The 13,013-nt window shown below is 37.9% G+C and overlaps 1 protein-coding gene across 1 annotated transcript in view; it reads right to left on the bottom strand.

Annotated features, from left to right (window-relative positions):
• The window catches only part of ITPR1 (inositol 1,4,5-trisphosphate receptor type 1), a 405,812-nt gene that overhangs the window by 255,400 nt on the left and 137,399 nt on the right, over positions 1 to 13,013 (bottom strand). The window contains exon 4 of the mRNA XM_044675941.1: positions 2,601 to 2,716. Within this exon, the coding sequence (XP_044531876.1) occupies positions 2,601 to 2,716 (116 nt within the window). The remainder of the gene's footprint in view (positions 1 to 2,600; positions 2,717 to 13,013) is intronic.

Raw genomic sequence — 13,013 nt, 5'->3', positions numbered from 1 at the left:
GAGAGAGGTAAAATGTACAATAAGGCTCACGAATGAGTCTCCCTGCCTTTTCAGAATGGAGCATTAAATCCAGAGGTTAAATTTATTATTTTTTCATAGGCAGTCCCTTTTTCTTTCATATTATTTTCATGAGGGGCAAAACGGAAAATCCACCAGATAATTATTCCTCACTAACTGCATGGCTAGCAAACGTTTCCCTTTGGCTTCATCAGGCAGCACTGAGAAAGTCACCCCCAACATATATTGGCCTCTAGATATCAGCAATAATCATGTTGTTTTAGGGTAAACAAGTGAGGTTGTGTGTAGAAAACATGCTAGGCAAGTGGGGATGCTAGAAAATGATTTACTAATGAATGGACTCAAATTTGCTAATTTGATCACCAAAACTGTTTCTAATAAAGTCGGGGTATCTATTTGCTAAGTTGCTAAAGCAAATGCTGAATTTTGCCCATGACTCACTTTCTCTAGATATATTTTCCTGTTTCCTTTCTATCTGATATATGCTACAACTTTATCCTTAAATTGAGGGCGCACCACCTGTTCCTCTTCTCCTTGTATAACCAGTTGAAAAGTAATTAAATTTCAACAGTAACGGCTATTCGTATTAATCAATAATATTACCAAGTTCCTTAGAGAGAACCAAAATGAACTTTCTTTACCAATGCCTAGGCTGCTATTTGCTCTGCTGCTGACATTGGAAAGACCTGATTAAATGACTGCAAAAAAGGTCACTGGGATAGTAGGCAAGTGTTCTTCCCCAATCCCTCTTTTTAAGGTCAACAAATTTAAAATACATTATAGGATATTATAGAAGGTTTCTGGAAACAAGTAATGCAGGATGGATTCTCAACAGACAACAAAAGAGTTGTCACCATCTCCGCTCCTCTTATCCTGTGAAAGCTCAAGGCTCATATTGACAACCAGTCATTTCTGAGAATCAAACAATGTGGGAGTCTGTTTCAAGGGAACAGGTAAATCAGTGTCAGGAAACAGGCAAGACCTTTAAAATGAATGTCATGGGGGAAAGGGAGGAAGAATAAAAGAAGCATGACCAGAAGATATATGAGAATGGTTTAGTCCATGGAAAAACGCCTAGACTAAATTTGTTGGGTATTTACAGTAGAGATTCCTTTTGGGTATAGGTTGGACTAGATGGCTACTGGGGTCTCTTCCAACTCTCGAATTTCAGTGAATCTGTAAACACTAAAGACCACTAGATGTCAGCCTTTTTAAATCACTGTGGATTCTTGAGAGCAAGCAAAGGAAGTCAGGAGGTCTAGATTTCTCATCCCCATATATGGTATTAATTTAAAATAATCCAAACTTTATTATGGGGGCTACACACTCCTTGCTTAAAAGAAAGAAATCCAAATGAAAAGGGCTACAGTCCAGAAAAGTCACAAGACTAACTCATCTTTTAATAGCTCAGTGAATATTTGAAATTCATCCATCTATTGCAATGTTTTGGAAAAGAATGGCACAAAAATCAGAATACTTAAGAAGCCAATTGCTTATTTGTACAGTTAGGGAGACTAAAAGTTAACATCTCTGCTCCTATCTTAGAGGGAAAGGCAAGAATGGGTACTTTTCCTATGAATAAAATTAACGATATATTTCGTTATTTCATTTTACTTTTCTTAAAATCGGATTAAAAGATGGCACTCTGCCATTAGTGAGATATAGAAGTGGCCTAGCAGGTAGAAGAAACATTTGGGGATTGAGAAGTGCTCACAAGACTAAATACATCTTCATCATACAAGAAGATGACCGAACAAATTTGGGTCTGCTGAATACAATGTTTATATTCTAGCTACTGACCCAACTAATTGGACATCTGCTTTGAACTGTTTATATTTGTGGTGATGGATTTGTGCTGATCTCTTCCCTTACCCCATTTAGAACCAACAGTACACATCAGTGAGATGACTGGCCAGGGCTAAGAGTTCAGCCTGTGAACAAAAACAGGGCAAGGATAACTAACTCTGGCAGAGACTGTGCCCTTGACCTGGACGGATCGCCTCTTTTCACAAAAGAACTGAGCCTATTCAATACCACTGAACATCACCACCGAGCCCCAAATGGCAATAATATTATAATACCTTGGTTTTACAGCGGTGTCTTTCTTCAGAAGAGCATTCCTGGGAGGTGGGAGGGGGCAAATATTACCATCACAATTTTACAGATGGATAAACTGCGGTTCAGATTGGATAAGCAACTTAAGCAACTTGCCCAGGGTCACACAGCAAGTCAGGACTAGAAGCTGAAGGTCTCCCGATTCTCAGTCCAAGTGAAAAATCAATACAGTTAATATGCCCTCCAAGTCTGAAGCCCCATGCTGCATAAGAAAGGAAAATTTCACAGAAATTGTGGAGAAAGGCACTAGCTCTTGTGAAACCTGTCAACCATCTTTCTTTTGGGGTTAAGGATAAAAAAACCTTCACCACTTGATTAAACGATGGGCGATGATAGAGTGCACCAAGGCAGGGTTTGGGCAGAGATTCAACCCTACCACCACCAAATACCAATCAAATGCAAAATAAGACCAGATGTGGAAGTGGGAGAGCATCACAAACTATGGCTGGGCCAACTTCGATACATACGTGCAATTTGTTAAGTAGTACTGCATCCGTCGTGCTGTTGGCGCCAGGCTTTGCAGCTTTCCAAAACTGCTTCTGGGCAGAGTATCGATTCATAGGACATAGCTTAAAGAGGCAATCTAGAAGGAAAAGGAGAACAGGGGAAGAAAATATTTTGAGAAGTTGGAGAAAAGAGTGTATTCAAAAACTTCTTATCTACTTCCTCTATTTTTTTTACCACATTATGCAATAGAACTACATGTGTGCTTGAACATTCGCGAACAAATCACAATTTGAAGAGTAGCTGAAGAGTTTGGTGAATAAATGAAACCAGTTGAGGACCTGTTTTTGGTCAAGTCTCTAAGAAAATTCCATCTTGAGAAAGAGAGTTTCCTTTGGTAACTCATCCAAAGAAGGTAAAGCTCAATTATTTTGGAATCTACTAAGTTAGGATTTGAGATCATTTAGATGGGGGTCATTTCATGTTGTCTAAACAAAAGAAGTCTGCTAAGAAATTACCACTGTAAATATAACTGCATGAGGAAAGTAAAAGTACACAAAACAAACTTTCACATATTATAGCATAACAATAATAGTAATAGATAGTATTTATATGATGCTATCAGGTTTGAAAAGTGCTTTAAATACATTAACTCACTTAATCCTCACATCAACACTATGAGATATATACTGTCATCCCCATTTTACATATAAGGAAACTGAGGTTGAAACAACTAAATTGATCTGAGAAGATTTTAATACATGTCTCTGTGCCTGGGTATCTAATATTCTATCTTGGATAGTTAGGAGGCAAAGTGGAAAGAGTTAGCCTGGAATCAAGAAGATCCAAGCTAAAATTAAGGCACTTATTAACTAGGAAATCCTGGACAAGTGACTTTGCCTCAGTCTTACTCAGTTTCCTCATCTGTAAAAAAGAGGTAATGATAGTATCTACCTCAGAAGGTTGTGGGCAGATCAAATGAGATATCTGCAAAGCATGTGGCAAATTTTTAAATGTTATTTATATATATGTATATATATATAAATATATATAAATTTCAGCTTTTAGTATCACACCCCATGCCACCTATCTGTCTCTAATCAAATGCAGCTGGTCAGTCCTTTTCATCATGTTTGATTCTTTGGAACACCATTTGATACTAGAGTGGTTTGTCATTTCCTACTCCAGCTCATTTTACAGATCAGAAAACTGAGACAAAGAGGGTTAAGGGATTTGTCCAAGGTCACACAGCTAATAAGTGTCCGAGGTTCAAATGTACCATCTATCTGCCCATCAAATCAAATAGATGGGGCTTATCAATTGATTATTGATCATAAATTCTTTTGGATCTATTCTTTAAGCAGATCTCCTAGAGTTCAACAATAGAATATTGTTATTTTATAGCTAATTCTTGAATTTCTTTAAAAATAATAAATTCAAGTATTATTTTTGTAAATCAGCACCATGACCTTTGATTTTGCCAGTGTAAGAACTTTCCTTCCCCAGAATGCAACCTAACTCTAATTAGTCTTAGAGAAATGTCTAGAGTTTCAAGAGGTTCAATGACCTCTTGTGTGGCTCATGGTCACACAAAGAGCAGATCTCAGATAAAAATGACATCCAGTATACTATTGCTATGCAATGATGTTTCACAGGCAGGTAGAATATTTTAATATTTAGAGTTTAAAATTATTATGATTGGCTTTTCCCATGAAATAAGTGAGCTTTGATAGTATGCAGTCCACTTATAAAATCCCAGCATTCAATAGTTTTAAGGAATTAAACTGTGTTTTTTAATTCTATCAACACTACACTGTCTAAAGATTCCTAACTGGCCACAAGTAATTATAAAAAATGAAACTGAAAAGGCTCTCCACCACTACAGAAGGAACTGATGGAGTCTGAATGCAGAAGTCTGAATGCAGGATGAAGCATACCATTCTTTACTTTATTTCCTTCATTTTTTTCTCTAGAATAAGCAATATGCATCTTCTTTCATATGAAAATACGTATTGCAGCACATGCACAACTTCTACTACCTGACATCTTGGGGAGAAGGGAAGAAAGGAAGGAGAGAGCATGGCTCACAAAATGTCAGAAAACAATGATTAAAATTGTATCTATCTGTAATCTGGAAAAATACAAAATAAAACAAAAACCAAAGTGAAATTGAAACCTTTGAAAAATGCCACTATTAAGAATATGATCATTTGGACATTTTAATTAGTCCTGCAGATAAATGGTAGCCCATGAGCTGTACAGAAGCAAAATTAAGCAAAACATCTGGAATCCTAGTCTGACTCTTCCTCTTATAAATGAAAAAGGAGCTGTTGCTTATATGTGGGGATGACACACTCTCTAATTAAGTGATACCCATCAGTAACATCACCATCTTTGTCAGGAATACCCTGATGTTGATGCCAATAAGACACCTTTCTTTTTCCAACAGAAGTAAAGAATTTAAACTCATTTTTGCAGCCCTTTTGGCCTAATTTTCCTCTTCCCAATAGTACGTACCAATGAGCGAGAATGCCAGAGTAAGAAAAGTCAAGGCTTTGATCAGAAAATCTAGGTGATGTAAAAACAAAGACTATCAATACAGATCTATTTCTTTTTTTTTAAGCTAACTGGTCTAGGTGGGTAAAAAGGAACTCTATTATTTTCTTCTCATTAGTACCATCTTCTAACTCAGCTGTCTCCAATCTTTTATTACACATTTTTGTCAGCTAAAAGTGAATTTACTTATTTATAAATTATACATATGAATGACTGTATAAATACAACTTACACAAAAACACATATTTTAAATGATGAGAAAAAATTAAAATCGTATTTGATTCTAGAGTTAATAGACAAGCACTAAAGTTTTTTGAATGGGGGAGTAATGTGGTCTGACCTACCATGACCAGGCAGAAAAAAAACAATTACAAGTCTGCTGCAATAGTCCAAGGGAGAAAAAGATACTAAGGCCTGAACTAGAGTGGAGGTCATGGAATAAAAGAAAGGGAAATGAGTGCAAGACAAACTTGTACAAGTAGGAATGACAAAATTTGGCAACTGGTATGTGGATATATGATGAGGTGATGGAGAGAGAGAGAGAGAGAGAGAGAGAGAGAGAGAGAGAGAGAGAGAGAGAGAGAGAGAGAGAGAGAGAGAGAGAGAGAAAAAGAGAGAGAGGAGAAAGAGAAAGGGAGAAGGAAGAGAATGTGTGTTTCCTTCCCAGAAATCCTTTCCTAAGAGATTACCTAGCAGGCAAAACTGTACTGGGGTAACAAAGCCAATATCAGTCAGAGAAGGAACTTGAACCTAGCTAGGTTTTGTAAAGACATTCCTGGTATTCTTATATCAAACTGCCTCTGATATCAGGCAGGGACGGAAGATAGAGCCTTCACCTTCTGTTTATTTGCCTCTGTCAACCTGGAAAAACACAGAACCACCAAAGCAGTTGGAAAAGAATATGTCTTTAATCAGGACAAGGGAGACAATGCTCTTATGGCGACCACATAAGTCATACACNAGAGAGAAGAGAGAAGAGAGAAGAGAGAGAGAGAGAGAGAGAGAGAGAGAGAGAGAGAGAAGCTAAAGGACACATAAAGTTGAGAATACAGGTAAAAGGAAGGTTATGGTGGTATCCTCAGTGAAAATAGGCATATTCTGAAGGGAAGGTGGGTTTAAGGAAAAAAGAGAAAGTAATAAGATTTGTGATGCATACTGCAAAGCATAATCTGTCCAATCTGTGCAATTCACTTTGGCCTAGCCAAAAAGAAAAGGAGGGACAGGGTTCTAACTCATCAGTTACTACCCTGAAGCCACAGTGTTCCCTGCCTTAAGCATGAGGCGACCTCCATTACTCTGTATGACACTGAGAGTACAAGCCTGAGGGGCCAGGAAGTCTTCCTTTGAGGTTCATGCTCTTCAGATCTTCTACCCAATCAAAACTGTGGTAGCTGTTGTCTACAGAACTCCAGATTCTGTAGTTTCTCTCCTTCATTCCCCAATGAATTCAGCACACAGCTTACAGTTTTTCTTTCTCCCTTAATTTCTGACTTCATATTAGGGGACTTCAACATGCATATTGACTCTGTCTCAAACACTATTCAGTTCCTCAATCTATTCACTTCCCATGACCTCCTCCTCAACCCCACCTCAGATACACACAAAGATGGTCATAACCTTGATCTTGCCATCACCCACAAAAGTATCACTTCCACATCTGAGAACTCTGAAATCCCCTTAAATGATAAAAATCTTTTCTACCTCTCCCTCTGCCTTCTCTAATAATACCCTCCTATTTGCTCACACTGTGATCTCTAATCTCTTGACCCTTTCATTCTCTCCCATGTCATCTCCCCTGCACATGCCACTTTCTTTTTCCCCATAAAAACCTTTTGGTGAACCAATTTAACTTTACACTGTCCTCCTCTCCTAAATCCCTATTCCCTTTAGCGTTTCACCCATTATATAAAGCCAAGTCTCAGCCTTGTGTCCATCCCATCATTTACTGCCTTCACTCCTACAGGGAGCTAGCTGTAGGTGTCCCTCAGGGTTCTAGATACTCTTCTCTCTTTCCTATATCACTTGATGATCTCATCGTTTCCCATGGATTTAATTACCATCTCTATGCTGAGGATTCTTAAATCTACCCATCCTACTCTAACTTTATTGCTAACCTCCAGTCTCAAATCTCCAACTCTCTTTCAGACATCTCTAACTGGATATACGGTAGACATCTTAAAACACAATATGTCTGAAAGAGAACTTATTATCTTTCCTACTTAAGCCTTCTCCACCTCCTAACTTCTCCATTATTATCAAAGGCAACACCTTCTACCCCCAGAGGCTTGCAACCTCAGTGTCATCCTAAAACTCTTCACTCTTTCACCTTTATAATATTTCTTATCCTCTTCTCACCACCTCATGCCCAAACTATCTTAATAGCCTACTGGTGGGTCTACCTGCCTCAAGTCTCTCCCCACTCCAGTTCATCATCCATTTAGCCATTAAAGTGATTTCCCTAAAGTGTGGGGCTAACCATGTCAGCCCCTACTCAATAAACTCCAGTGGCTCCCTATCACTTCAGGGGTCAAATACAAAATTCTCTGTTGGCATTCAAAATCCCTTCATAATCTTGTCCTCTATTACCTTTCCAGTATTCTTACGCTTTATTCCCCACCACATATTTAGACCCATTAATTTTGGCATTCCAGCTATTTTAGGAACAATATATTCTATCTCTCTCTCCCAGGGATTTTCCCTAGATGTCCCCCATGGCTGGAACACTCTCCCCACCTCCTCAATTCTGCCTACTGACTTCTCCGGCTTCCTATAAGTACCAACTAAAATCTCTCATCTTCTAGAGAAAGGCTTCCCCAGCCTCTAAACTCTAGTGCCTCCCCTCTGTTATTTATTTCCTATTTATCCTTCATAGAGCTTGTTTGTACATATTTTTTAGAAGTTGTCTCCCTGATTAGGTTATCAGTTCTTTGAGGGAATGGACTGTCTCTTGCCCCTTTTTGTAGCCCCAGAACTTAGTACAGTGCTTGGAACATTGTAGGTGTTTAAGAAATTTTTATGGATAGATGGAAGGATTGGTGAATGGCATATGCTGGAATGAGGAATGATGTTTCTAATGATACCTGCCACAGAGAGTGCCAGTAGTGCTTAGGAAGTGGTTAGGTTATAAATACCCTGAGGTTAGGATGCCTATTACATAAAGGGAATAGGAATGGGTTGGGAGCATGAGTAAGAAATAAGAAATAAGAAAACAGAGGGACTCTGAGGAACTATTAGACAGTAAGGGTAGATATAGATGTAGCTGTGTTAAGAGATGATGCCCATGATTAACTACCATGGAAAGAGTGGGATGTAATCCATTCTCTTATCCCCTTTTTGGCTGATCAAATTCCATCTTCAGGGCCATGGTCCCCAAAGAAGTCCCAAACCCCAACCACTACTCTAACCAAACAAGATAAATACATATAATGGACATCAAGACCATCTCCAGAAAAGTCAGGAAGGAGAAAAAAAGCAAACAATAGGATGCACAAAAAATGAAACCATCCTGCAAATGATACTATTTAATAAAAATGGACCAGAACCCTGGAATCTTAGAGAGAGAAGAAGAAAAAGAACAAAACATTTAAGTTTAACTATTTCATTTTCAGGATGAATAAATGAGCTCCAGAAAAGTCCAGCTGCATATTTAGGTCTCATACTTCGTAAATAACAGAGTCAAAATTAGAATGGATAGTCCATGGTTTAGTGGAATGAGTACTGAATTTAGAGGTTGACAACCTGAATTCAAATCCTTCATCTACCAATTATTATTCTGATGAACCCCGACAAAACATTTCACTCCCCTGGGACTCAGCTCTCCCCTCTATAAAATGAACTAAATGGCCTCTAAGATTCCTTGCAGTTTGACAACAGTGATGCTTCAACAAGATCAGATCTTTAGGCTAACTCTAAGTGAAGGCACAAATAAAAAAAGAAACAGAAAACCAATTCTTCCTTTAAGAAGGAAACAGTGAGTCTAAAGATGCCAAGAAACATAAATGGTACCTAGCTTCAATACTTAAGTCACTTCTCTTTGGGTCTCAAATTTCTCATCTGTAAAATAAGGTAGAACCAGATGGTCTCTTCCAAGTTCTAACTGAATGATCCCATGATCCCTTCCATCTCTAAGGTGGTATGGCATTTGTCAGTGTACTTTCTTTTATCACTATTCAAGTGGAAATATAAATATTTTTATCTACTTGGGAAAATATGAGACACGACTGCTAATCCTTTTATAGGCCACCAAGTATTCATGGAGGGGCCAAAAAAAAGAGATCTTACATCTGAATGGCAACCTATGGTTTTCAAAATATGTCCCCTGAATTTTCTTCTTTGATCCTCCCCCAAAGCATGAGAGAGCAGGAAATAAAGTAAGAATCATCATATCCATTAGCAGCTAAGGCAGCTGAAATCTAGAAGTAAAAGTAATGAGCAAAGGCAGAAGGCTTCTATCCTATTAGCCAGGTAACTTTCAACAAGTCTCTGGGACTCAGTTTCTTTATCTGTAAAATGAAGAGAGGGAGGTTGAAAATTCAGAGAGAGACAATGTCTTACCCGCTAAAACCTGCAACTGTACCAAATGGAAAGAACACAGATTATTAACTCGGGATTCATTGACCATCCTTAAGAAGTCCAAAAAATACATCTCTATTTTCACTAACCATTGGTTATCCTAGCTATTTTATATTATTTTAAAATGTGATTCTGCCCAGAGGCTTCAACCAGACTGCCAAAGGGGTCCATGAACCACAAAAATATTAAATATTCCCGATATGGGGGCAGCTAGGTGGCTCAGTGAATAGAGAGTCAGGACTAGAAACATATCTGGCCACAGACACTGCCTAGCTGTGTGACCCTGGGCAAGTCACGTAGCCTTCATTGCCTAACCCTTACTATTCTTCTGCTTTGGAACTAAGGCACAGCATTGATTCCAAGACAGAAGGGAAGGGTTTAAAAAACAACCAACTCCTGATATGAGAAAGTGCTTACACAATTTGCTCCCAAGTGCTAGGTAAACATTTGTCAATTTAGTAATTTAGCTTTGGGGTGGGGGTGAGGGTTGGAGGGATCAGCCATCTGTACTGGTAAACTGCAAAAGTCATCCAATGAAACAAGAAGAAAATGTTCACATTAGACCTTACATACACAATGGCAGTCTTTATGTAACAATTAAATAAGATGAAATGAAATCCTGGTTGGCTGACAACTCTCAGTAACTTTATAGTCAGCAGAGGTGAATGCAGACTTAAAAACACAGACCCCAGCTACACCTGGAGAGTATTCCTTGAAGCTAAACTGAGGATTAGAGGAGCTTAAGCTATTGCCACCGGAGTCTATGTAAATATATGAGATGCTAACTTATTTGTAACAGAACCGAATTAGCTTTACTGATTTGGTCCTGTCTTCAGTTGCTTAGCAACTGACATTAAGGCAAAAATTCAATTAAGGGACTAGTACTCAACCTAACCTTCAGAAATCCTACAAAATGGCAGCCCTTTACTGCCCTGTATCACTTGGGGGTCAATGAAGCACAAAATTAAAGCTTGAAAAGGTCATCATGTTGCATGTGTTATGCAGACATCCAATAGTTTAAAAAAAATAGAATTTGTAACTTAATCATCTTCTTCAACAGCTGCCACAAAGAAGAACTTGTGTGACAAGTTTGGAGTAAGAAAATAAACTGAGCTTTCCAAAAAAACTTAGTCGGGAATCTTCTTAAACTCCAGCATATACCACATTTGAGTAGCATAAATGCTATTAGCTGAATAGAGGGGTTTTGTTAAGTGTTAATGGAAGTATGGGCTGGGAACCAGACAAAATAGCAGGGCAGGCAGAGTAGAGCTGCGCGTGTTCCAAGCTGCTCTACAGAACTTGGATGGAACAAGACGAGTGCAAATGCCAAGTTATCAGCACTTGCTGAGCATCCAGTGTGTTAGGAGATCTACCAGATGAGGACTGGAGGTATATTTGTGGAACGGGGAATGGGAACAGAAGGAATCATTCCTCAGTTTCTCTCTTCTGCAACAACACCCGACCTATCTATCCTCCAAGCTACCCGATCAAACTCTTCCATCTATGTGGTACGCAGGGCAAGGGGATGGGAAAAGGAGTCATCAAAAATACAGAGCGGGTCACCCTACTGGATGAGCCTCGGAAGGAAATAAAAGCAAAATAAAAGGATTCTGCATCCCTCCCTCTGAACCTTCACTCCCTCCGCATTTCAAGTATTATATCAAACACGGCATAGCTGCTGGATAGCAGACAGAGTCATGGTCCAAATATAAAAGAGTCCTTGACATGAGGTGGAGAGGTCAACAGGAGATGACCAGGAAAGTCAGTTGGAGAGTGTACTTGCCATATGGCCAGCCTGATTTTCTATATGACATCTCCTGGAGTTAACCTGAGACTTTAAAAACTCAAAATTGTTTTAATTTGAATTTTAAAAATGAACATTTTTATTGACTTAATTTTTCTTAATTCACTTTTATAAGGAGATGATAGTTTTTTATTTAAGTTGAATTATTATATATTTTTCATTGTATTTTTTTTAAACTTCCCTTAAAGATTTTCACCATACTTGGATAAGCCAAATATGTCAAATCAGAGGGAAGTTGGCTAGAAGTTTAGATGTTTAGATGTTTGCACTTCAAGTAAAAATCACCTATTTTCAGTGACAATTATATTGACTTTGTGTGTAATTGCACCATAAGGCTTAATGCAGACAAGGAACACTGGCAAGCTTTTTTATAGCACCTACTATGTCCCAGTTACTGTGCTTGACACTGGGGATACAAAGACAAAAAGTTAAACAATTCCTGCTTTCAAGGGCCTTACATTATATCGAGGAAGAAAATACCTACCAAGTTAGTAAGGGAAGAAGGAACTAGCATTAGGGCATTTAGGCTAGACCTTTGTTTCTTTTTTTAATTTTAAATTTATTTGTTTGTTATAGTAAAATCTTTAGGTTACTCCCTCCCTCTCTCCCTACATTATAGATGGCATACACAAGTCATTCTTCAAAAAATATTTCTGTTGTTCTATATAATGTTCTTGTGGTTCTGCTTATTTCACTCTTCATAATTTCATGTAGTAAACCTCTGTTTCTACCTTTTATCTCCATAGAATATATGTCCAGGCAGAAACAAAGGGTCACAGAGCATGGATGGTTTAGTCACTTTTCTTGCATAATTCTGATTCACAGTCCAATAGTATATTAGAGTGCCCACCTCCCTAGAATTTCTCAAATACTGACTGTTTCTGGGTTTTTATCATCTTTGCCAATTTGCAAAGAATGAAAAGTAACTTCAGAGTTAATTAAATTTCTATTTCTCTTACTGTTAATTATCTTGAACTTGTTTTCAAATGATCATGTATAGTTTGGATTTCTTTTGCAATCAGTTGTTCATATTTTTGACTACTGATATACTAAAGACATACTTTTGGTGTTATATATTTATGACAATTTCCTATATGTTTTGGATATCAGATTTATCAGTGATTCAAGTCAAGTCAACAAGTATTTATAAAATACCTACCTGTGATAAGTGTTGGGGATACAAAGAGAAAAAAAAAACCCAGTCCGTGTTCTCAAGGAACTCATAGTTTAATGAGGGAGACAACATGCAAAAAGCTACAGACAAACATATAAGTGGAATTAGTCAGAAATAATCTATGCTCTTTTCTTTCCATCATTTGGTTACTGGTTTTCCCCTGGAAAAAGTTGTGAGACACTATTTTTTTTTGTTTTTTTTTTTTAATAGAATTTATTTCTAGGTATCGCATCCCTTTCTCATCTCTCCAACACATCAGATGGCATCAACTGGCAAAGAGACAAGGGTATATAGATTATTTTTTTCTTATTTCTAATTTTCAGTTCATTC

Source organism: Gracilinanus agilis, chromosome 1 (genome assembly GCF_016433145.1).
Source record: "Gracilinanus agilis isolate LMUSP501 chromosome 1, AgileGrace, whole genome shotgun sequence".
In the NCBI taxonomy this organism is placed as follows: Eukaryota; Metazoa; Chordata; class Mammalia; order Didelphimorphia; family Didelphidae; genus Gracilinanus; species Gracilinanus agilis.
The sequence above is the reverse complement of the archived record's forward strand: the minus strand, read 5'-3'. Positions and strand labels throughout refer to the sequence as shown.